The 25,128-nt window shown below is 46.4% G+C and overlaps 1 protein-coding gene across 4 annotated transcripts in view; it reads left to right on the forward strand.

The window, feature by feature from the left end:
• Positions 1-23,607, forward strand: part of Nup85 (nucleoporin 85) — a 30,360-nt gene extending 6,753 nt beyond the window's left edge. For 2 of the 4 annotated variants that reach the window (XM_010630766.3, XM_019208442.2), the window contains exons 2-19: positions 657-747; positions 2,873-3,035; positions 5,835-5,905; positions 6,652-6,695; positions 7,524-7,593; positions 9,685-9,806; positions 13,788-13,922; positions 14,017-14,139; positions 14,321-14,452; positions 14,677-14,783; positions 19,149-19,232; positions 19,385-19,450; positions 19,640-19,791; positions 20,944-21,061; positions 21,153-21,253; positions 22,543-22,694; positions 23,036-23,137; positions 23,418-23,607. In XM_010630766.3, the coding sequence (XP_010629068.1) occupies positions 657-747; positions 2,873-3,035; positions 5,835-5,905; positions 6,652-6,695; positions 7,524-7,593; positions 9,685-9,806; positions 13,788-13,922; positions 14,017-14,139; positions 14,321-14,452; positions 14,677-14,783; positions 19,149-19,232; positions 19,385-19,450; positions 19,640-19,791; positions 20,944-21,061; positions 21,153-21,253; positions 22,543-22,694; positions 23,036-23,137; positions 23,418-23,519 (1,935 nt within the window). In that variant the 3' untranslated portion in view covers positions 23,520-23,607. Of the gene's footprint in view, positions 1-656; positions 748-2,872; positions 3,036-5,834; positions 5,906-6,651; positions 6,696-7,523; positions 7,594-9,684; positions 9,807-13,787; positions 13,923-14,016; positions 14,140-14,320; positions 14,453-14,676; positions 14,784-19,148; positions 19,233-19,384; positions 19,451-19,639; positions 19,792-20,943; positions 21,062-21,152; positions 21,254-22,542; positions 22,695-23,035; positions 23,138-23,417 lie in introns of those variants that run through there. The other 2 variants (XM_010630767.3, XM_010630768.3) reach the window with 2 other exon arrangements.
• Positions 23,608-25,128: the final 1,521 nt, after the last annotated feature.

Raw genomic sequence — 25,128 nt, forward strand, 5'->3', positions numbered from 1 at the left:
TTTTTTTTTTTTTTTTTTTTTTTTTTGGTTTGTCAATGACTCTTAATAATACTTGTCATCTAGAACTACTCTGGTGCCTCCATATCTTGGAAGAACTTTATCTCCAACTTCCACACTGACTGGTTGAATCTCTTCATCCTTTCCTTTGGAGCCAGATCCCACAGCTACTATTGTTGCTCCCAGTACTTTTCCTTGGATTTTTCTGGAAGCATAATGCCTCCTTTGGGGACAGTCTTGGCTGCTGTCCTTGGAGGAACTTTCTAAATGCCTGTTCTGCCCTGGATGTGGCCTGTGTAGCTTGGATTTTGCTGTTGGGCCCTAGGGACAGTCTGAGGTCGGGAATTTCCATGTTTTTTTTAGTAACAAACAATACAGTTCTTTATTTCTGACTTTCTTTTTCTGAACCACAGATCATTAAATTACAGTGTAAGAATAGGTTGGGGTGTAGCTTCCTTTTCATTAGCACCTGAGCTGGGGAGGCTGCTTGAAGCACCCAGCAGAGCCTGCTTACTTATTCGGGCTGTTAGTGTTGGGGAGCCGGGCTGTCACACAGCTGTGTGCATTGATTAGCACTTGTTAACTTTCCTGACAACTGGTTCCTAGGATTATACTTGTATGCAATGGAATAATTATTTCTGTGCCTCACTTTTTACCAGTTGATTCCAGGAGTGAATCCCAAGAAGCAAATGTGCTTTGACTGGGGTCCTGGGGAGATGTTGGTCTGTGAAACCGCCTTCAATAAAAAAGGTAGTTTTGTTTTTCTTCCAGATTATTTATCTTGGTACATTTGGCTGTTTGTCTGTCTCGTGTCTCTCCTGGTCCTGTCTTCCCCCATCTCTTTGCTTTCTTTTTCTTTTGAGACAGCGTCTTGCTATGCAGTTCAGACTGGCCTTGAATTCACTGTTTAGCCCAGGCTGGCCTCAATTTGGGCCAGAGTCACAAAGTCGCCCAGGCTAGGGTCCAACTTGGATCTTCTTGCCTCCCCAGTGTGCTGGGATTTTAGGTGTATCCCACCACACCCGGCTTCAAAAATAATATTAAGTTGACCAAAATCATCTTCATTTCATTTATTGAGTTTTAACCTAGGCTAATGTTAAGTGAAAACAGTTAAGCTCACAATTTTAAATTTCCTTTCAGTATATTTCAGTTGATGGAGGCCAAAGGTAGTTCCACAGTATACTAGTGGGCTGAGAAGAATGAACAGTTATGTTTAAAACTTTAGCTGGGCGTGGTGGCACATGCTTGTAGTTCTAGCCCTCTGCGACGCTGAGGCAGGAGCATTTCAAGTTTGAGCCCAGATTGTACAACTTTTAGCAATACCTTGCCTTAATCTAACATATAAGAAGAGCGCCGGACGTGGTGGCGCATGCCTGTAATCCCAGCACTCGGGAGGCTGAGGCAGGAGGATCGCTGTGAATTCGAGACCAGCCCGGGCTATATAGTGAGTTCCAGGTCAGTCTCAACTACATAGTGAGACCCTGTCTCAAAAAACCAAAAAAAAAAAAACAGGGCTTGGGGCCAGGTACTGAGCTCAGTGGTTTAGCTGCCTGCCTTGAAAGCACAAGGACTAGAGTTTGATCCCTGTGCCCCCCAATAAATAAAATTTTAAAAAAAGGGCTTGGAATTTAGCTCAGTGCAAAGGTCTTGGGTTCAGTTCCTAGTACTACACACACAAATTCATTTGGTGCCATGGTACATGTACCTGTAATCTTAGCATTTGGGAGGCTGAGGCAAGATGATGTCATGTTAGAGGCCAGCATGGACTGCAAAGTGAGGCTGTTTTTAAAATAAAATAAAAAATAAGAAAAGATCATGTAGAAGGTGGGGATATAGGCTCAGTGATAGATCACGTGCCCCAGGTTCAATCTGAGTACTGAAAAATAAAATTCCTGATGTGTGGGTTATCAATAAATTGTAATACATATCACTTCAGATGTTTTCTGTGGGCGTGTGGTGGAGATGTTGGACATTGTATCCATGGCCTTGTGCATTAATGCTGGGGCAGGCAATCATTCTGCCTCTGACTTTAGTTTTTAGAAATGAAAACTATACTTTAGTTTTTTTTGTTGTTTTTTTTGTTGTTGTTTTGGTCCGGGAATTGAACTCGAGTCCTTGCGCTTGCAAGGCAGGCCCCCGAACCGCTGAGCTAAATCCCCGGCCCACACTTTAGTTTTTTTTTGAGACAAGGCCTTGCTATGCAGTTCAGTCCGGGCCTTGAACTCGTGGGGATCCTCCTGCCTCAGCCTCTGGAGTGCTGGGATTAGAGGTGTGTGGCACCATGCCTGGTGTTTTTATAAGTGAAATCAGTAGCACAGGAGCTAAAATATTTACTTATTTATTTACTTATTTGTGGTACTGATCTTTCTGCTGAGCTACACTGCCAGCTTTTTTTTTTGAGACTGTGGACAGGATGTCACTAAATTGCCTTAAACTTTTTTTTTCTTGGTACTGGGGATCAAACCCAGGACCTTGCGCTTGCGAGGCAGGTGAGGTGCCACTGAGCTAAATCCCCAGCCTTTGCCCTAAACTTTTCATCCTTCTGTTTTACCCTCCAGAGTAGCTGAGATTAGTGCTCGCTTCGGCAGCACATATACAGAGTAGCTGAGATTAGGCTGTGCCTTCACACCCAGCTAAGTTAAAGCTTTTGTTTGTTTGTTTGTTTGTTTGATAGATACAGGGTCTCACTACCATATGTAGTGCAGGTGGGCCTCGAATTCACTATGTAGCGCAGCATAGTCTCAAATGTGAGGCAGTTCTTCTGCCTCAGACTCCTGAGTGCTGGGATTACAATCTTGCACCTGGCTCTAAATGGATTTTCTTTTGGGAGAGATGATGATGGATGTCAAATTATTTTTTTCCTGTTCTGTTTCAGAAAAATCAGAGATGGTGCCAGGTTGCCCCTTTATCCATATTATCCGGAAGGACGTAGATGTTTATTCTAAAATTTTAAGAAAACTCTTCAATGAATCACATGGTATCTTTGTGGGCCTCCAGAGAATTGAAGAAGAATTGACTGGAAAATCTAGAAAAGCTCAGTAAGTTAAACGCTGTTAAACGCTAAAGTCTACAACTAAACTGAAAAACCAAATCTTTCTTGTCCATTTATTTATTTCAGTACTAGGGGTTGTACTTGGGGCCTCACATGTGCTGAGCAAGTGCTCCATCACTGAACTATATCCCAACCTTTTGTGTTTTTATTTTGAGATATCATCTTGCCAGATTGCCCAGATGCTTTTGCCTCATATCCTGAGAAGGTAGGATTCCAGGCTTAGGCTACCTTGCTTTGCCCATCCTTGTTCCTAGTGATAGGAGAGACAACTAGGGAAATACTGGTTCCAGTTTTTGGCTTTAGTATTGGGCAGAGCATCTCATCAAGAATAGAAAAAAATTAAAAAAAATTTTTTTGAGATAGGGTCTTCCTGTGTATTGCAGGTTGGCCTTGAGCTCAATGTGAGGCCTAAACTGGGCTTGAACTTGCAGTGATCCTCCTGCCTCAGCCTCCTGAGTGCTGGGATTACAGATATATGCCACCATGCCCGCAAACATTTTTATGTTTTAGATCCTTTTAAAATAATTTTTACAGGGCTGGGGATTTAGCTCATTGGGGCCACCATTTGCCTTGTAAGTGCAAGGTCCCAAGTTCGATCCTTGGTACCAAAAAAATAAAATAAAATAAAATAAACTTTACAGGGTTTTTTTTTGGTGGGGGGTACATGAGAATCGAACTTGGGACCTTGCACTTGCGAGGCAGGCAGCGGCACCACTGAGCTAAATTCCCAGCCCTAATATTTACCGTTTTAATTTGTGTTAATACATGTACCGATTAGTTCATTATGGGGCGTTGGCACATGTACATAACACATCTTAATTTTTTAAATGTCCCTTTCCCTTCTCCTTTTCTCCATCCCTCGGAATTTTTTTTGGTCTTTTTTTCACTTTTCCTTTTTGATAGCAGGAATGGAACCCAGGGCCTCATGCTTGCCGGGCAGGTACTGCACCCCTGAACTATATCCCCAGCCTCCTCTTGGAAATTCTTAAAGGAAATATATGGATATAAATATGATTGACTTCCTGACTTCATAGGCTTTTTCAGTTTATATTTCTACTTTATTTACCTTTCAAGAGGCCAAATAAGCATGAGAGTCATTGAATATGGTCCCATTGTTAAGAGATTTGAAAAGTAATATTAAAATGACAGTTTCAAAAGCCAGGCATGAAAGGCTTGGTGGCTTATGCCTGTAGTTCTAAGATAATCAGGAGGCTGAAACAGAATTGTTAATTTTGAACCCAGCCTGGGTACTTTAGCTAGGCTACGTCTCAAAATAAAAAGGGCTATGGTAGTGGCCAGGGATTTAGCTCAGTGGTGCTGTGCCTGCCTCATAAGTGCAAAGTCCTGAGTTTGATCTCTGGTACTGGAAAAAAATAGGGGAGGGGGACTTGTGGGCTAGCTCAGTGATAGAGCACCCCTGTGTTTGACTCCCAGTACTTCAAGAAAAGAGAAAATTTTATTTTGCTTATTTTTTTTTCCTGGTCCTGGGGATTGAGGCAGGCGGCCAAATCACTGAGCTAAATCCCCAGCCCTGGTCCTGGGAATTGAACCCAGGGACCTTCTCTCCAAGTTATATCAGTGGCTCTTTTTAAAGTTTTAGTCAGAGTCTGGCAAAATTCCTCAGACTGGCTTTGATCCTTCTGCCTTTGCTTGGTGAGTAGTTCAGATTATAGATGGGGTTACCAGGCCTGACACTACTATTTTTCTTATTATATAGTTTTTATAGAACTGGGAATGGAACCTAGGGTCCAGAGTAGGCTAGGAAAGAGTTCTGCCCCTGAGCTACCTTCTTTAAAACCCATTACTCAATTTCAGATGAAGTCATCTGATGGGCTTTAGGTCTCTCCTTCTAGAACAAACGTTTTTGAAGCTGGGCATGGTGGCGCATGCCTTTAATTGCAGCACTTGGAAGGCTGAGGCAGGAGGGTCACCTTGAGTTTGAGGTTAGCTGGGGTCCATGGTGAGTTCAAGGTCAGCCTGAACTATGTAGGGAGGCCTTATCTCAAAAAAGTAAAAAAAAAAAAAAAAAAAAAAAAAAAAAAAAAAAAAAAAAAAAAAAGCAAACATTGATACTGTGTGATCAGCTAAAGATTCCTTTTGAATTTTACCAGTTTTCCCACTGATAGTCTTTTTTCTCTTCTGAAACTAAATGAAGTCGCATCTTCCTTCCCTCGCTTTTTTTTGGTACCGGGGATTGAACTTGGGACCTTGCACTTGGGAGGCAGGCGGCAGTGGTACCACTGAGCTGAGTCCCCAGACTCTCCCTTAGACCTTTTAAGGACCTTCATACTTTTGTAGAATGTCTCTCAGTTTGCACTTTTCACACATTTTCGCATGTGCCATTTATCCGTGAGGATACCCACCCAGGCAGTGCTGTGTTCTCAATATATCATGTCCTGCACAGAGTTTACGATGTTTTATTACTGGCATTGTTAACCTCAATCACTTAGTTTATGTCGTTTCTTCACTACCATTTTTCTTTGTCACTAATAAGTGCTTTGGAGAAGAAACTGAGCTTATGTAAAGCCTATTTCTCAACTGTTGCCACTAATTTTGGTGTCTACAGTTATATCTCATCTATAGCGACTAACATCGTGTATACTTTACCCCATGGATTACAGCATATTTATGGTGGTGTTCAAATTTTTCCTGTTTTGAATTGTGTAAAACTCCTTTAGGCTGAGCCATCTTCAGCAAGTTTGTACCTTTATTGAGGTCTCCTTTACTCTGTGGAACCACAAGATGTTCCAGATTTATCTTATGTATATCTTTTCATATTTTGTAGATTGGTTCGAGTGAGTAAAAACTACCGATCAGTTATGAGAGCATGTATGGAGGAAATGCACCAGGTTGCAAGTAAGTAAGGAGTGTGTGTGTGAGAGAGAGAGAGAGAATATTTGAAGTAGTTACCTGGTTGTAAATACTACAAGATGAAAACTTGATGTTCCAGTCTCAAGCTCTTTCTTTCACAGTCCGTAATTTTTGGCACCCTGAATAAGTTTCTCAAATTAGAATGCACTAAGCCGATTGACTCATTGACAGGTATGAGGCTAAAGGGCCAAAATAAGGTTCTTTGAAAATTGCATTACCAGTTCTTTGACTTTGGTGATTAAAAATCACCATAATCATGAGAGTCACATGATTTTCTTTAAGTTTGATGGACTCTTGTATAATAAGGCGATGTCTTTGTCAGAGGCCTTTAATGGCTGCACTGCAGTGGAAAGTGCTGTTTGTAATTTACGGGCTTGCTTTGAGAATTATTGATGTACAACAAAGAGATATGAGGCATTGAAAAACCATTTAGAAGCCAGGTGTAGTGGTGCACACCTGTAATCCCAGCACTTGGGAGGCTGAGGCAGGAGGATTGTCGTGAGTTTGAGTCCAATCTGGGCTACGTAATGAATTCACGGCCAGCCTGAACTCCATAGTGAGACTGTCTTGAAGAAAACAAAAGAAGCCCCCACAACAAAAACATCTAGAATGAAAATGGATAGTCATTTAAAGAAACAAGGGTATAAGCCACAGAATCTGATGTGTAATGCTGCAGTAATGAGTATAAAAGTTTTATTATTCACTTAAAATTGTTTTGTTTGTTCTGTTAGTTGCTGCTAAAGATCAAGCCAGTGGCCGACAATTCAGCAGCCAGGTATGGTGGAGCTGCCTTTTGTGTTCTGGCATCACTATGTCTTTGGCACTTGCTAGGGTGGCTTTGCAGTCACTATTCTGGTGGAAGTCTCTTTCTGGTTAGATGTTAGCAGGGTTCATCTTGAATTTCCTGGTGCCCTTTCAGGGTCCAACATGTTCACAAAAATCCACTTGATAGATAACTCATGAACTCTGCTCAACTATAAGCAACTATACTTTAGTTAGAACTAGAGGAGGCATCGTAGAATTCTCTTCCCTTAGTAGAATCTTGATTCAAACTCAGCAGTGAATAGGGAGTAATAACTTATCTCTGGTCAGCAGAGCATTTCTTTTCTCTTATAAACAAGGGATAATGGGAAAGTACAGTGTACATATATTTTTTTGTTTTTGTTTTTGTATTTGTTTTTGTTTTTGCTTTTTTGGTATTGGGGATTGAACTCGGGTACTTGTGCTTGTGAGGCAGACTCCGAACCACTGAGCTACATCCCCAGCCCCAGTGTACATATTCTAAGTTTACTTTAGAATTTAGGCCCAGAGGGCCGGGGATGTAGCTCAGTGGCACCGTGCCTACCTTGTAAGTGCAAGGTCCTGAGTTTGATTCCCGGCACGCCCACCCCCAAAGTTGCAGCCTTTAAAATAATGACAGTCTCCATATCACCACGTAAGATGCTCTCACAGTCTGCTCCGTGCTATTCCTGCCAGAGGAAATACTAGCAGTTGTTGGGTTAGTGAATGGCTGTAAGTGATTCAAGTCCTGCTATCGTCCTTTGCTCCAGGAACAAATGTTAGAAGTATTTTTAATTAAAATCTGCTTCTGTCTCTTCCATAGGTCTCCATTTTGTCAGCAATGGAGCTAATTTGGAACCTGTGTGAGATCCTTTTTATTGAAGTAGCCCCAGGTGAGCCTGGGTAATTGTGTCCTAGCATCCAGGGGTCCATGCTGTCCTTGTCTCTTTCCTTGTATTTCCTGTGCCAACATTGTTTTCTCCAGTGCTTATCAACATAACCAGCAAAAATCATTGCAGAACACCCAAAGAAATGTGACATTTTGTCAAATACTGCAAAAAGAATCATACTGAGTTCTTCTAGAAACCTAAAACATGAGGCAGATGAACCGTGAAAAGTACTGAGAAATCAAATTTCAATTAGTGCACGAAAGTGATAGTATTTATATAATAGACTGGCCAAGCTGCAAATTGTAGGGATGTGGGGAAGAATTAGGTGGTGGGAGTAGAAGTCACTTGGAGAACTCTGTAGCTAATAACTGGGTGGGGCAACCATGTGTATCAACTCTGTCTAGCCAGGCTATTTGTGGCGTGAGTGTATTTTTTTTTTTTTTTTTTTTTTTTTTTTTTTGTGGTACTGGGGGTTGAACTCCAGACCTTGTGCTTGCAGGGCAGCCACTGAGCTAAGTCCTTGGCTCCTTGAGTGTACTCTTTGTGGAGGTGCTATAAGGCTTTTTGCTTTTTGTTTTGTTTTATTTTTGGTGGTTCTGGGGCATTGAACCAAGGGTCTTCCAATGAGCTGCATCCCCAGCCCTATCCTCCCTCTGAGTTTTATTAGTACCTGTTCGCAGTACGCAGTTTATATTCACCTTAGGGAGTAGGCATGTGTACATGAGCTACCTTGATTCTTTTTTTAAATTTTGCTTCCCATCCCCACCCCAGCCCTTTTTATTTTATTATTATTTTTAGATAGGGTCTCACTAAGTTGCACAGGCTGTGCTTGAACTTGTGATCCCCTGCCTCAGCCTTCCACAGTGCTTGGGTTATAGATGTGCACCACCTTGCTTGACCCTGACTACTTTTTTGCGTATCTTGTAGTGATTTATGTTTGCTGTTACCCATAAATGAGCAGTAACCTCTGTGTAGCCTAGCATTTCATTTACATTCCTGGAGACTTGACATTAGAAGAAGTTCTTTGGACACTTATTTTTGGCAGTAGATTTTGAGGGGACAACATATTTTTGTCATTATTGTCTGTGCTGCACCTAGTGCTGGTCATTGAAATTGCCATTTACGTACAAAGCGATTGCATACTTGTGGAGAACTGGGCTGCGCAGAGTGGGGAGGTCAGAGTTCCAGGCCAACCCTGTCCAGGATTTAGTGAAAAATGGGGCTGCTTGGCACAGAACGAGGATTCTGCTTTTTCCTAGCCTATTTCTGTTTTTGTTTGTTTGTTTGTTTGTTTTTGGTTTTTTGAGTCAGGGTCTCACTATGTAGCTGAGACTGACCTGGATCTCACTATGTACCTCAGGCTGGTCTCCAACTCACAGCTATTCTCCTGTCTCAGCCTCCCGAGTGCTGGGATTATAGGCATGCCGTGCACCACCAGGCCTGGCTTTTTTTGGTTTTTTGAGACAGGGTGTCACTATGTAGTTGAGACTGACCTGGAACTCACTATGTAGCCCAGGCTGGTCTTGAAGTCATAGCGATACTCCTGCCGTAGCCTCCTGAGTGTTGGGATTATAGGCATGTGCCACCACGCCTGGCTGTTGTGTTTGTTTTGTTTTTGGTACTGGAAAATGTACTTAAGTCTTTAGCACTGAGCTACATCCCTAGCCATTTTTCTACTTATTTATTTATTTACTTTTGTTATACTTACTTTTTAGACAGGGTCTTGTTAATGAAGTTTAGGCTGGACTTGAACTCATTATATAGCCCAGGCAGTTCTCAAACTTGAGGCAGTCCTCTTGTCTTAGCCTCTGCAGTGCTGGGATCACAGACGTGCACCACCACACCTGGGCTAGTTTTTTATTTCACCAGGCCCAAGTTGAGTTTGAATTTGTGATTTTCCTGCCTCAGCCTCTCAGAGTGTTGGGATTACTGGCATGTGCCCCTATATGTGGCACATGTATGCATGCCCCCCTTGAGAGGAGTAACCCCGCCCATGGGGCCAATGTGTCTGTTTTAACATTCTCTGTATTTTGGGTGAAGTGGTTTCAAGAAAAAGCCAAGGTTTTTGTGTGTGATGAGTCTTTCTCTTCATAGCTGGCCCTCTCCTCCTTCACCTTCTCGACTGGGTCCGACTGCACGTGTGTGAGGTGGACAGTTTGTTAGCAGATGTTCTAGGCACTGGAAATCCAAGCAAACATGAGAGCTTCTGGAACTTGGTAAGGATGGCGTGCAGGCTGGGCCCCCTTCCTTGTGACTTATATTGTGCTGCTGGAGTGATCTCAGGTGAGTGAGGTCACCCCAAAGCTCTTCAAGCCTGTGACTGTAGAGGCATTCTTAACTCTTCTCTCCTCTTCGTTGTAAGAAGCAGTAATGCTTTGTAGACTTGGCCATGAAAAAAGAAATTTGCTTTCCATGTGGCTCTAAGGATGAGGAGACATGAAAATAATACAAAACTGGTCGATAGGAGATAAGAGTGGGGACAGAGTGGAATGTGAATGAGTTGTTGAGGTCATAAGAATATTTACGGCTGGGGATGTGGCTCAGTGGATAAGGACTTGGCCTTACGTGTGTGAAGCCTTAGGTTTGACTCCCAGTACTACAAAACAAAAATAAGAAAAGAAAAATTTTCTAAAGTTGGATTGTGGTGATTGTACCTAAGTCTGTAAACTTAAATCTTTTTTTTTGGTTTTTTGAGACAGGGTCTCACTATGTAGTTGAGACTGACATGGAACTCACTGTGTAGCCCAGGCTGGTCCCGAACTCACAGCGATCCTCCTGCCTCAGTCTCCAGAGTGCTGGGATTACAGGCGTGCGCCACCATGCCCAGCTGTAAACTTAAATCTTGATGAATTGTACACTTAAATTTTTTTTTCTGGTACATGGGAATTGAACTCTGGTCCTTGCGTTTGCGAGGCAGGCGGTGGAGCCACTGAGCTAAATCCCTGGCCCTGTACACTTAATTTTCACACAGTGAAAATCTACTCATTTATCACAGTAAAGCTGTTAGAAATTCAGTAAAAAGATTGATAATCCCAAATCCTTTTGAATCAGTGTGCACACTGTGTATGTGTGTTTTCTATGTCTATTAGCAACACTATTTTCATTTGCCTCTCTTGTTAAATTCTTTTTATATATATATATATACTGGGGATTGAATTCAGGCCCTTATGCTTGTGAGGCAGGTGGTGGAACCACTGAGCCGAATCCCTGGCCCAACGTCTTTTGTCCTGTAACCCAGTTCCAAAGTGGCAGGGAGGAAGTTGCTAATCCACTGGCATAGTGGGAAGTTGGCTAAAGTGCAGTTCAGGTGAGAAGGTGTTACCTTTGAGATACTTCTGTGCCTTTTGGTGTCAGAATTGTGCAGGTAAAAAGGAGTAGTTTTGTTCAGGAAGTATTGGGCTGAACTTTTGAATCTTGTATGTTGCATGCCTACTATTTGCAGGGCACCAAGAAAGCAGCTGTGACAAAAACAGAAAAACTCCTGTCCTTATGGAGTTATATCCTTGGTGGGAGACAGAAAAGAAACATACAAGCCAGTAATATGTGTAACGTGGCAGAAGAGGAGGGGATCAAGGAAGGTCTTGCTGTTGCCTGCCGTGGAAGTGAGACCTGGGGAATGGGGGGAGAAGGGGATTCCAGTTGGTGAGGCCTGTGGGTATTGAACCCTACAGGCTCGGTGAGCTTGAGCAAGAGTCTGGAGATAATGAGAGAGTAGCAGGCCTAGCTGGAGAGGGCGTCCCTGGCCGGCACAGGGTCCTCAGCCATGTGGTTGTCTCTGTGCTTACTGCTTGGGTTAGCACCCTGCTGCCTCCTGCCCGCTGTGACATCTCCAGTGAGTTACTCAGCAGCCTTGAGCTGTGGTGGCAGACCTGTGGCGTGTGTGCCACGAAGGCCTTTGTATCATTGGAAGCTCTCAAAGGTTTGCCATCGCTGGCCTGTAGTGTCCTCATCTGTATGATGTGGAGAATAATAATTCCGGCCCTGTCACAGGGCTCTTGTAAGACTAGCTCAGTTGAAGGACATGGGTGTGTAAACAGTTGACATGCTGATCCCCAGTGAGTCGTACTCCTGAGCGAGTCACATGGGGTGCCAGGCACTGGAGAGCTGAGCAGAGGCGTGATAATCTGGCCTGGGTCTTCCCATGCCTTCCTGGCTTCCCTGGTGAGAACAGAGCCTGGGCAGACAGGGACCGGTTTGGAGGCTCTTGTACTGGAGCAGGAAAAGATGGAAGGATTTTGGACAAGGGTAGTGGCTAAGAAGAGGACATGGGGAGAAGGGATTAGCATCTACCCGTGGTTTTAAGTGAGCCTCTGGGATTTGCTGATGGATTAGATTACTGGTGTATGAGAAAGAAAATGTGGGACAGAGTGGTAGGTGATGGGAGTCTTACTTACTTTATTTATTTATTTATTTTGTTTTTTTGAAACAGGTTATTAGTACGTAGCCCGGGCTGGCCTTGAGCTCTTGGTGATCCTCCTGCCTCGGCCTCCTGAGAGCTGGGATTATAGACGTGCACCATCACACCTAGTGCAAGTTTGACTTTGCATATGTTAGTTTATGAAGCCTGCTAGAGATTCTAGCGGTGACAGTGACTAGGCATTTGCATATATGACGTACCAGAGAGGGAAGTCCAGCTAGAGAGAGGAGAACTTCAGAAGTTGCCTGTGTGTGTGTGTGTGTGTGTGCGCGCGCGCGCGTGTGTGTGTTCGTGTGAGCATACATCATATGTCTAAATTTTTTGAGCATAACTCATGGTGAAAACTTTCCTTTGTGTATTTTAGATGTACACGCACAGTGGATTTTCACTACTTGTAGTTATGATCTGTACAGTTGCCACTGCATTGGTAAATCAGAACCATTGTTCCCAGGGGAAATACTGGTTAGGTTTCTACCAACCATCTTTGTCTAAGGATCGGTAGATAACCTTGTTTCACATGTCTTTTGTTTAAAAACAACCTTAACATTGAACTTGGGGTCATCCGTGCTGTCTCGCTTGCCTGAATGAAGCTTGTACAACGCCTCACAGTCTCTTTGCACCTAGGAACATAGGGCTGCACTGTAGCACTGTGCTGGGGGCTCCAAGGATGCACCAGGAAAACACATTTAAAGAAAGTATGAAGGCTGAGACAAAAGAGGCCAGGTGTGGTCAGACATTTCAGACTTCTGTTGCTTTGCACTTGGCCTTTTGTAAAATTTTATTTATTTATTTTTTTGGCACCGGGGATTGAACTCGGGTCCTTGTGCTTGCTTTTTTTTTTTTAAATAGCAAAACATTTATTGGTACATTTTATGCACACATAATAACACTCGTAGGGAATTTACATCTGTACATGATACATCTCTTTCTCTCTCTCTCCTTTTTTTTTTTTTGAGATAGGATTTTCCTAAGTCACTAAGTTGGTCACGTTGGGCTTGAACTTTCAATTTTCTACCTCATCCCCCCAGAGTGGTGGTATTACAGACATTTAGGTTTTTGTTTGTTACTGGGAATTGAACCTGGGGCCTTTGCAGTGAGCTATATATATCCCCAACCCTTTTTTATTTTATTTTGAGACAGGTCTTGCCAAATAACTAAATTGCCCAGATTGGGCTTGAACTTGGTTGTGATGTTGTATAACTGGCTGTGTTTGATAAACGTGGTGGAGAGCTCAGTGTGGTGGTGCATGATGTAATCGTATCACGTGGGAGACTGAGGCAGGAGGATTGTGAATTTGAGGCCAACCTGGGCTGCACAGTGAGACTGTCTCGCAAAACCAGAATAACTACTACAGCAAAAACCCAGCGGGGCTTGGTGACTTGTGCCTAAAATCATAGCTCTTTGGGAAGCTAAGGCAGGAAGGAGGATTGCAAGTTCAAGGCAAGCCTGGAAAATTTATGAGACCCTTCCTTAAAAAACAGAAATGCTGGGGGCCAGGGAATTAGCTCAGTGGTGCCTCTACCTGCCTTGCAAGGCCAAGGTCCTGAGTTCGATCCCCGGTAAACAAACAAAAGCTAGGGATAGCACCCAGTGGTGAGCACTGGTGCGATCCAATCCTCAGTACTGACAAAAACCCACATATATGATACTGTTGTGATAGGTTTCCCTGGAGGAAGGAGCTTGTCTTCCCAGGGCTGCCTCACAGGGCAGCAAGCATCCTGGAGTTAGTGAGGAGTTAGAGCCGCTGGGTCCGAGCTCATGGCTGCACGTCTCCTTGCAGGTGACCATCCTGGTGCTTCAGGGCCGCCTGGATGAAGCTCGGCAGATGCTGTCCAGGGAGGCTGATGCCAACCCCGCCTCTGCAGACATGTGTCGCATTCTGGGGGAACTGATGAGGACAATGCCCATTCTGAGCGTATGTGCTGTCGCCAGCTGGGTCACAGAAGATGGGAGGTTCTGAAGTAGAAAGAGGTGGGTACCGTGGCATCTCATCCAGTCTCTCTCCTTAGCCCGGCAACACGCAGACGCTGACGGAGCTGGAGCTGAAGTGGCAGCACTGGCGTGAGGAGTGTGAGCGGCACCTGCAGGACAACACCTTTGCTGCCAGCCCTGCCCTGGAGTCTCTGTGCAAGGTCTGGGGGATGCAGTCAGGCCATGTGGCTGTGGGCTTCTGCACAGCTACCCTTAGATGGGGCTGCTGGTCACCCTGCAGGAGGAAAGAGAGTTTTTGACTTCTAGTTGAAACTGTGGGCCCCGGCTGATACCACAGCACTGTGGAGAGGATACTGGAGCTCAGGGAGTGTCTCTCCTCAGATCATGCTGGGGGACGAGGCCGCCTTGTTGGAGCAGAAGGAGCTTCTGAATAACTGGTACCACTTCCTCGTGACGCGGCTGCTGTACTCTCACCCCACAGTAAAGCCCATTGACCTGCACTTCTATGCCCAGGTGAGCAAGCTCTGCGGGAGGGGGCGCCTAGGGGTTCCTCTGGGCTCCATGCTGGGGCCTGCTGTGTGTGGCCTCTTTGATCCAACCTCCCCAGGGACAGCGATGTTCAGCCCTGTTTGAAGGAACCCATCACCCCTCTCCGAGGTTCCCTGTACAGCATCCCTGCTGGCCCCTTGAGCCTCTGCTTTCATCCTGGGGACTGAGTGGGTCATCACCTTTCACAGTCCAGCCTGGACATGTTTCTGGGAGGTGAGAGCAGCCCGGAGCCCCTGGACAACATCTTGATGGCGGCCTTTGAGTTTGACATCCACCAAGTGATCAAGGAGTGCAGGTAGGATCGATCCCTCACTCGCTACCACATTCACCATTTTTAGGTACACAGTTCAGTGGCATCAAGACCAGTGACAGTGTTATACATCACTCACAGTGTGAGTTTCTAATGTACCCTCACCCTTCCTACCAATGTGCTGTGCCCTGGTCTAAGGCTATTAGAACTGAATACCTGAGTCTGGGTCTTTTATCCAGGACATGTAATTTATTTCAGCCCTGGGACATCTAAGATGGAGGCCCTGCCAGCTTTCGTGTCTAGTGAGGGTTGCTCTCTGCTCCCGCAGTGGCACCTTGACGGGGGGCATCCTCCGGAGGGGAGGGACAGCGCCTCACATGGTGAAAGGTGGAAGGGAGCATCCTCCCTGCAGAGTCCCCTTTGTAAGGTCACCCAGGAGGAGTCCTTGTGAACAAATCACCTGTTGAAGGCCCCACCTCTGTACTTTCTGTGCTTTATGTGCTGCCGAAGTGAGCACAAAGCCCCCCCCATACTGAAATTTTGAGGTGACACATCCCCTGCCCCTTCTCCCTTCCCTGGCGGATGCAGGTAGATAATGGCTTCTTTCTGGGTGAATTTGGGGACTTGCTGGAGGCTTTAGTACTACTATATTTATAACTTCATTTCAGGGATATCTATTTGAAACAGCATCATTGTAGGCTGGGCGTGCTGGTGCATACCTATAATCCTAGCACTCGAGAGACTTAGGCAGGAGGATTGCCTCACGTTTGAGGCCATCCTGGGCTACATAGTGAGTTCAAGGTCAGCCTGAACTACATAGGCAGAACCTGTCTCAAAAAAAAAAAAAAAGTGTTGCAGCAAACGACTTTGATGTTTAAGATCTAGGGAAAACAAGCTCTTTTCTTGGCACCTGCTGCATGCAACCAACTTACAGGACAGCACTTTCTGACAGTCTTATTCTAGTGAGTCAGTGGCTACCCAGCTGTTGGGCTTTGGTTGTGATAAGGATGTCCTATCACTGTGTTGAGCCTTTAGTGAGGCAGGAAGGGGAGTGTTATGTATAATGGATCGAAAGTCTCCATGTGTAAGTGAGAAAGCAGCCTCCCTTTTCTTACAGAGCCTGGACGGTGCGCTGAGGCCTATTTGGAAGGAAGTCGGGAGTGGCAGTCTTGCTCTGTATCTGTACCAAGTTCACTGAATTGACTTAATCTGTTTTAGTGGATCTGGGCAGTAGGAAGGGTTTTTGTCCTGCCACCTGCTCGTATTTTGGCCAAAAGCCTGGGTTTAAAGACAATGATGTCAGGTTTGGGAAAAGAAAAGTTTTGCATTAGTGTTGTTTTCACAGGCCTGTGAACAGCTGGTGCAGATGCAGGAGTGTCTGCGGGGGAGAGGTGGTGAGATGACTTGGAAGCCACACATCATCGTTTGGCTTTGTTGATGATGTCTGCCAAGCTTCCTGGGTATACTGTCCATTACAGTAGAGTCCACCAGGGGCTCCTTCATAGTCTGGGCTTTTAGGATCAACTTCAGTTATGGATGCAGAGGCTGTAAGTGGGAAGCACCCTGCTGTTTCCAGTAACAAGAGAAGAAAGACAGAGGTAGCAGGGAAGAAGTGGCTTTTCTGCTAAGCACAGAGGTGATGTCACTCTTGGGGCAGTTGCACAGAAGGAAGCGTCAGTCTCATAGCCTGTTGCAGCCTCTCTGCCATCAGGAGAAGGAAAAGACCTGAAGTTTGTTGGCTGTACATCTTGGCTTTGCCTTTTTCCGAACAGGAAGCTGTCTCCTGTCCATTCTGAAAGAGGAATTGGCAAGAAGTTCTAATACCTATTCCCAGGAATGCTAACAGGCTGTACTGGTTTGCGAGCCTGTAGCAGTTTTAAAAATATGCCCTACTGGTGGGGAAAGATTGAGCTGAGTCTTGCAGGCGCTTGGCTTCCCAAGGGCTCGACTGCTCAGACTGGCATGGTTCTGGGAAGAGGGCAGTGTGTCTTTGTGGAATGGGGCCAGTGGGCTGGTGATATGGAGAAGCCTTGCTGCTTGGGGCTTGATGTCAGCTGGTCTGTCACGATCTCATGACAGGGAGCAGAGGAGAATCCTTTGTAAAGATGCTAGAAGAGAGGTTTGTACGTGGGTACCGAGTCCCTCCCTTAACAGCTACCAAACCCTCAGACAGAAGTGGCCGCCAGGGGGTCCTGAAGCAGAGGCTCTGGCTCGTCAGACCCTGCCACACGCCTGTGCATTTGCCTGTCAGTACCTGTGTGTCCTGCCTGTCTGTTAAGCCCAACAGCTGCAAGATGGCAGCAGGAGTCCTCTGAGGGTCCATTTCCTTCCCTTGGGCTTATGGCTGCCTCGAAAGAGGAGCCAGTTCCTTGCTCTGGCAAATGGAAACAGCTGGCACATACTTCACTTGGTGTTAGGCAGGATGTTGGCAGCTGCCTGGTGCCTTACCCATGTAGAGGCTATTCCCACGGAAGTCTCCAGGGTGCTGGTGAGGACTTCCGGATGTAGCTGGGTAGTGCAGACTTGCCTGACCCTGCAGGGATTCCAAGGCGACTCCCTTCAGCACTCTGTCCAGAATTGGTCACTTGAACCCTGCTGTCAGTTCTCCAGGGACTTTCAGTGGTTGCTACCCTACAGACTTGGTGACTGCCACGTCCCTTTGCCGAGACACCAACTGTAGCGGCCATTCATTTCTTTCATTTTTTTTTTTTTTTTTCCTTTTAAATTTATTGGTACCAGGGATTAAACTCAGGACCTTGTGCTTATGAAGCAGGTGGTGGTACCACTGTGCTAAATGCCCAGCTCCTTGTAGCAGCCATTCATTATGCTTTTTTTTTTCCCCCCTGTACTGGTGATTGAACCCATGGCCTTTGCACTGAGCTACATTCCAATCCTTTTTTTAAAATTTTGAGCAAGGACCTTGCAAAATTGCCTAAGGCTGGGCTCAAATTTGTGATCTTCCTAGGCTGGGGATATAGCTCAGTGGCACTGTGCCTGCCTCACAAGTGCAAGATCCTGAGTTTGGTCCTGGTACCAAAAACCAAAAATTGTTATCTTCTTGCCTCAGCCTCCTAGAATGCTGGGATTACATGCATTCACCACCATCTATCATGCCCCGGTAATATAAAAGGTTTTCAGAGATTAAAGTTGTAGATCAGTGCATGATGAAGGCTCTGAGTTCAGTATCCAGCAGCAGCAACAAAATTTTATATTTGCTGGGCATGGTGGTGCAGGAGTGGTGCAGCACTCAGGGAGGCTGAGGCAGGAGGATCACTGCAAGTTCAAGCCTAGCCTGAACTGCATAGTGAGAGCCTGTCTCAAAAAAAAAAAAAAAAAAAAAAAAAACTTTTTAAATTACTGGGATTAAACCAAGGCTCTCACACTGAGCTACCTCCCCAGTTCTTTATTTTTTGAGACAGGTCTTGCTAAGTAACTTAAGTTGCCCAGGCTGGGCTCGACCTTGTGACCATACTGTGTGCCACTGTACCCAGTTTAAGTTTGGTTTGAGACAGGACAGCTTAATTTTTTTGTTTGAGACAGAGTCTAGCTAAGTTGCCTGGGCTGAGGCTGGCTCTGAATTTGAAGATCCTCCTGCCTGTGCCTCCTGAGAAGCCGAGTTTACAGGGGTGTAATTAAGGTCATTAAGGTTTTTTTTTCCCGGTACTGGGAATCGAACTCAGGACCTTGAGCTTGCTGGACAGGAGAGGTACCCAGCCCGGTTATTAAGTTTTTTAATTACTTCATAACATCTTCAAGACAGGCCGCACCAATTTACATGAACACCCAGAGCTTCTGGGCTCCCTTTTCTCTGCACAATGCCAGCTGCTGTTTGTCCTTTCTTACCGTAGCCATCCTAACAGGTGGGAGGTGACATTCCACCCATCTTCTGAAACATGAGACATGGGGGTGTCCCGCTCACCTGTGAGTTGGTCTGTCCCCTTACACCCTTCTTGCCTTGCTGTCTGAATCTGCAGCATCGCCTTGAGCAACTGGTGGTTCGTGGCTCACCTGACAGACTTGCTGGATCACTGACTGCCTCCTGAGAAGCCGAGTTTACAGGGGTGTAATTAAGGTCATTAAGGTTTTTTTTTTCCCGGTACTGGGAATCGAACTCAGGACCTTGAGCTTGCTGGACAGGAGAGGTACCCAGCCCGGTTATTAAGTTTTTTAATTACTTCATAACATCTTCAAGACAGGCCGCACCAATTTACATGAACACCCAGAGCTTCTGGGCTCCCTTTTCTCTGCACAATGCCAGCTGCTGTTTGTCCTTTCTTACCGTAGCCATCCTAACAGGTGGGAGGTGACATTCCACCCATCTTCTGAAACATGAGACATGGGGGTGTCCCGCTCACCTGTGAGTTGGTCTGTCCCCTTACACCCTTCTTGCCTTGCTGTCTGAATCTGCAGCATCGCCTTGAGCAACTGGTGGTTCGTGGCTCACCTGACAGACTTGCTGGATCACTGCAGGCTCCTCCAGTCACACAACCTTTAGTAAGTGGGCCAGACACACACACTTTTCTGGCTATCACCAAGCCTGGATGGGGTGGGCTGGGCTGAATGTATGGAAGGGTGGTTGAGCTGGGGAAAAGGGCCCTGAATGGAGCAGGCCTGGATTCTTGGCCTCCCATTCTGTTTTATTTCAGTTTTGGTTCCAACATGAGAGAGTTCCTCCTGCTGGAATATGCCTCAGGGCTGTTCGCTCATCACAGGTAGGAAGATCTCAGGGGCATGGGACACACTGGGGTGCTCTTATCTAGGGGGCCTGGGACTGCTCTTCTGATTCCCTGAGGGCTACAGAGAGGGTCGGGAAAGAGAAGGCCTAGGAGCCAGTTCCCAGAGCCACAGGGCAGCTCTGGGCTCACTTGGCCCTTACATCTGTCCTTCTGGGACCTTTGCAGTCTTTGGCAGCTGGGGGTAGATTACTTTGACCACTGCCCTGAGCTGGGCCGCGTTTCCTTGGAGCTGCACCTTGAGCGGATCCCTCTCAACACTGAGCAGAAAGCCCTCAAGGTACTGCGGATTTGTGAGCAGCGGCAGATGACTGAACAAGGTGGGTAGGCGCTCCTCCTGGCTTCCCCTGGGGACACGAGGCTGAGTTCCACCACGGTGGAGAGGGGCTAAGACACAAGACGTACTGCCAGGCCTGGTGCACTTGGGAGGCTGAGGCAAGGGGATCGCCACAAGTTCAAGGCCAACCTTGGCTACCCAGTGAGTTCAAAGTCAGCCTGAACTACAGACGTTTTTTTTTTTTTTTTTTTTTTGGTGTTTTGAGACAGGATCTCACTATGTAGTCAAGACTGACCTGGAACTTACCATGTAGCCCAGGCTGGTCTTGCACTCCTGCCTCAGCCTCCCAAGTGCTGGGATTACAGGTGTGCACCACCATGCCCGGCTGCATAGTGAGACTCTTTTTTTTTTTTTAAAGAAAAGATTACTAGAGAGAAAAAAATAAAATAGAAAAAAGATAGATCAAAAAATAAATATATAAAAATAGAAAGAAATAAAATAGAAAAAAAAATAGAGGGTCCTTTGGGATCTTGAGGAAAACTGAGCACTTGGCTCAAGAAGCTTTTTTCGAGAAGACCCTGACCCACTTTTTGTCACATTTTCTTTACAAGCTCAGGCCAGAGTCAGTGCTGAGGCTTCTATCCAGGTGGGCTGCCGCTGCCAGCGAAATCTGGGCAGGATGGGAAGGGGTACAGGTGGTGGCTCATGACTCAGCAGGAGCGCAGGGAGGGGACGAGGGTGCAGGCTCTGCCCCCACGATGACCTGTGTGACTGCTCCTCCCAGAGGCACTCACACATCTGTCCATCTCAGAAACACCGATGCGAGAGTAACAGAGAGACTGGCCTGTGGGGAGGAAGCAAGTGCACTCCATACAGCTGATCGTGTGTCCTGAGTGGTTCGTTACAGTGTTAGCAGGGCTGAGGATGCAGCTCAGAGGCACAGTGCCTGCCTGGCAAGTGTGAGGTCCTGAGTTTGATGCCCAGTACCACAAAAACCCCCAAAACATTATATTGTTAGCAGAGAAAAAGACATTGTTAGCAAACCCAAAAGTTTCTAGTTCTGCTGGCTTGCCTGTTTGGGGTTGTGGAGCAGCTGTGGGTTGCAGTAAGACTGTGGGAAAGCTGTGCCTGTCAACCACAGTGCTCCTGAAGGGGGTGACTGGCTGAAAGCCTTTGCCTCTGTCTCCCCGTGAAGTCCGCAGCATCTGTAAGATCTTGGCCATGAAGGCCGTTCGCAGCAATCGTCTGGGCTCCGCCCTCTCTTGGAGCATCCGCGCCAAAGATGCTGCCTTTGCCACACTGGTCTCGGACAGGTGAGTGCAGCTGTTCCTGGCTCTGGGGAGGTTGGAGGTCGAGGAGGAGGGCCAGGACAGCTGTTCTGATCTCATCTGGGCCGGCCTGCAGGTTCCTCAGGGATTATTGTGAGCGAGGCTGCTTCTCTGACTTGGATCTCATTGACAACCTGGGGCCAGCCATGATGCTTAGTGATCGGTTGACATTCCTGGGTGAGTCTCTTCAGCTCTGTCCCTTGAACTGTGGACCATTGTAGAGATTGGAGGACTTGTTCTAGATTGGTGCGTTTCCTTCCTAGTAACTCCAATCCAAAAAGGGACCCTTTGTGCCAGACTGCAGGTTTTTGTTTTTGAGATAGGGTTTTGCTCTGTAATTCACGCTGGCCTTGAATTCACTATATTGTCCAGGCTGGCCTTGGGAGTCCTTCTGCCTCAGCCTCCGAAGCATATCCAGCTCGGACTGTAGATTTTGTGTTTTTTGTTTTGTTTTTTTGGTACTGGGGACCGAACTCTGAGTCTTCCGCTTGTGAGGCAGGGGGCAGCACCACTTTGATATTTTCCAGTAATTTCAAGCTTAGGGAAAACTTTAAAAAGTGGCATAAGGTGTAAGGACCACCTGAATACATTTTTCATAGATTCACCAGTAATTTTTATTCTGCCTCATTTATTTTATCCTCTCTGTTGATCTCTGAGTATTTTGGGCAGTAGTTTGAGAGTAAGTTGGGAGATACTGTTCCTCTCTTTATAAAGGCCTCAGTTTGTATTGCACTGTATAAATTGTTAAGTTTCCAAAAATAAGAGATCATCACTGGAAGGGCATGTGGCACACACCTGTAATCCCAGCACTTCAGAGGCTGAGGCAGGGCTGCCATGAGTTCGAGGCCAGCCTGAAATACAAAACAAGCAAGACCCTGCCTCAACACTCAACCCCCCTCCAAAAAAAGAGATCCATCACTGATATAAATCTCTTATCCACACTATTGGTTGTTTTGGTAATGTCTTTAACTATGTCCAGGATAACAAATTTAGCTACCATCTCATTAGTGTCTGGTTTTTTTGTTTTTTGTTTTTCTTTTCCCCTTTGTTGCTAGGGTTGAACCTAGGGTGTCACACTCTAGGTTAGTTAAAGCTGGATAGGTGCTCTACACTGAGGTAAATCCCCATTTTTTTTGTCACGTCCTGGGTGTTGAACGTAGGGCCTTCACACTGAGCTACATCCTCAGCCCTTTAGGTCTCTTAAGTAGCCCAAGCAGGGCTAAACTTTTCAGCCTCCTGCTGGTGTGTGCACCACGTCTGAGTTCCAGCCCTTTTTCTGTTTTTTGAGAGAGGGTCTTGCGGAGTTGCCCAGGCGAGGCTTGAATGATCCTCTTGCCTTAGCATCCCAGAGTGCTGGGCTTAGAGGCAAGTGCCACATGCCTGTTCCCTCTCCTTGTTAGGGCTAGGGTGTCACTGGGGGGCTATTTAGGGGAGTACAAGTGAAGTAGAGCTCCTGCTCCCCCCAGGGAAGTACCGTGAGTTCCACCGACTCTACGGGGAGCAGCGCTTCAGTGAAGCCTCGTCTCTCCTGCTGTCCCTGATGACTTCTCACATTGCACCCCGCTCTTTCTGGATGACTCTGCTCACAGATGCCCTCCCGCTTTTGGAACAGAAGCAGGTAAGGTTTAAGTGTGAGAATTTTGTCTACATTTTGTTAGCTCTTGAGAGCTCAGCCTGTATCTGTTGCAGACAGACAGGAATTTTGAAGTAATTCTGTGTAAGCATGTGTCTGAGTTTTTCCTGTGCTGCAAGTCCAGTTCACACCAGAGATGGAAATGCCACAGCTACCCACTGCCAGTACCCAGCCTAGAGCCTAAAGTGAGGGCTGGACGTGAGATTAGGGAGCCGCCCCACCCTCCTGGGGCTCCACCTAGAGCCTTCCTTCCGTGAATACAGGGTGTGGCCCTCCGAATTTGGGTTCACGCCCCTCCCAGCAGACCTTGCGGCCTTTCTCCCCAGGTGATCTTTTCAGCAGAACAGACCTATGAGCTGATGCGATGCTTGGAGGACTTGACCTCGAGGAAGCTGGAGTGTGAAGAGCCCGATACCCAGAAACTTCAGGTCATTTTAGCTTTCTGGTTGATGGTTCCTTTTGGGTGGGAAAAGGATCCTTCTCAGCCTTTCTATTCTCTGACCTATGCTCCTGAAACACTGACTGGCCCCAAAGGAACTCAGACCTCTCAGCTACTCTTCCCTGTTCATTTGCCATGGCAACTTTTATAAGGAGGTGTTAGATTCTCTCGTCTCCTGGTCTATACTTTTTTTTCCTGTTGAATGGAAGTGATTTAAATGCCCTCTACCTTGCCCCGGCTGTTCCTCACACCTGCTCTCTGCTTTTTAGGATGACGACATAGAGATCACCAAGGTGGAGATGCTGAGACTGGCTCTTGCCAGGAACCTTGCTCGGGCAATTATAAGAGAGGGCTCACTGGAAGGTTCCTGAGGTCAGCCCACAGCTGCTGCAGTGGTAACTTTGTATGGAAATGTATAATAGCTTTCTAAAAGAATAAATGTTCTCTTTGGCAAACAGTCCAGCCAAGGAGTTCTTATCCACGTTTATACTATGAACCCAAGATAACAAAATGAAAGTGTTTTGTGAGACGGATCCTGCTATATTGCCTAAGCTGTCCTAACTCTCAGGTTCAAAGGATCCTCCTGCTTCAGCCTCCTGAATAGTTGGGCCTAGCATGACTTTGTGCCTGGCTTCTGTTCTCTTCGATAAGGAACTGTCTTCCCTGCTGTCCTAGAGAACCCACCCCAAGATAGAATTGGTGAGTGCAGAGTCCTGCTTATAACTGGGAACCTAAACAAGAGGGAGTCCTTGGTTTACTTAGGCTTGAGAGCATGGTTTCTCCTCAAATCATCTGCAACATTTTTTGATCATCCTAAAAGGCTTTAGAAATCTGTACTTTCTGCCCACCCACCTGGAATTCACAGATGACACCTTCCCCTTGGGGCAAATGGTGTCTGTTATAAGGATTCCAGGTAGGGTAAAAATAGTTTTATTTAACATGCAGCAAAACAGGGGCAGCAGAGTGGGTATATCTGGTACAGTTGTTTGCCACAATCAGTGACCTCAATAGTAGGAGTAACACTGGTAACTAATTTTAATATCTAAAGCTTATTAAGGTACTTTTCCACACAGTAATCCCATAGACATTCCCAGGGCGGCATCCGCTGGTCTCTGGAAAGCTCTTGGATTTATTCCTTTAGTGAAAACTTCACTTTTGACCTGTCTTGATGAAGCAGTGAAACCCGCTTATGAAAGGAAGTGAGGGAGAGGCGGCAAGATGACCTCTGGATTCACAGCAAGGAAACCTGGCAAGGGGCAGGGGCCATAGCTTATGCCACCGAGCCATGGCCCTTACCCAACTTCTGGGGCAGCTGGTAATTATTTTTGGTTGCCTTGTGGCCCAGTATGCCTTGCCCGGGTACAACTGGGCCAAGCACTGTCAGAGCCTCAGGGTCTGGGTCTTGGTTCGAGTGTAGTCCCCCCCGCCCTCCAGGCTGGCTCCTGGCTGACAGTGCCCCTCTGTAGTGGGGAGACAGTTGGAATTTCTGTGTAGCACAGAAGGACCTAATTCCAGTGCAGTATGCTTGACCCTGAGGCCTCCTGGGCCCAAGCAGAGGAGGTGCCCTACCATGCACATCTGGCAGGAAGGTACTAGGGGAAGAAAAGCAGTTTACTTCATGCTGAGCAGGAGGTAGTGAGTAGGATGGCCTGTCTGCATACAGGAGGTGCACTTTTCCCAAGCAGCTCCCAGCCCTTACTTTTGAAGGGTAAAAACTGATTCTCTTCATCTTCCTTCCTATCGCTACTTGTCTCTGTCATGAGGCCAGGTTGTTTCTAATAGGCTGAATTCCATGTCCTGCTGAGATGTCCACAAGACAGCCCGTCACTGCAAACAGGGACAAGTGCAGAACTCGTTTGGTGGCCATTCAGGAAGCTGCTGCCCACAGAAGGCAGGAAGTTTGAGGACTCCAGCCCCACTTTGGGCCCCTGGCTTTGCACACCTCTGTGGAGGTGGCACCAGAGCCTGCCAGTAGGGTAA

The sequence above is a fragment of the Fukomys damarensis genome, unplaced genomic scaffold (assembly GCF_012274545.1).
Source record: "Fukomys damarensis isolate Sample0158 unplaced genomic scaffold, DMR_v1.0_HiC HiC_scaffold_23, whole genome shotgun sequence".
In the NCBI taxonomy this organism is placed as follows: Eukaryota; Metazoa; Chordata; class Mammalia; order Rodentia; family Bathyergidae; genus Fukomys; species Fukomys damarensis.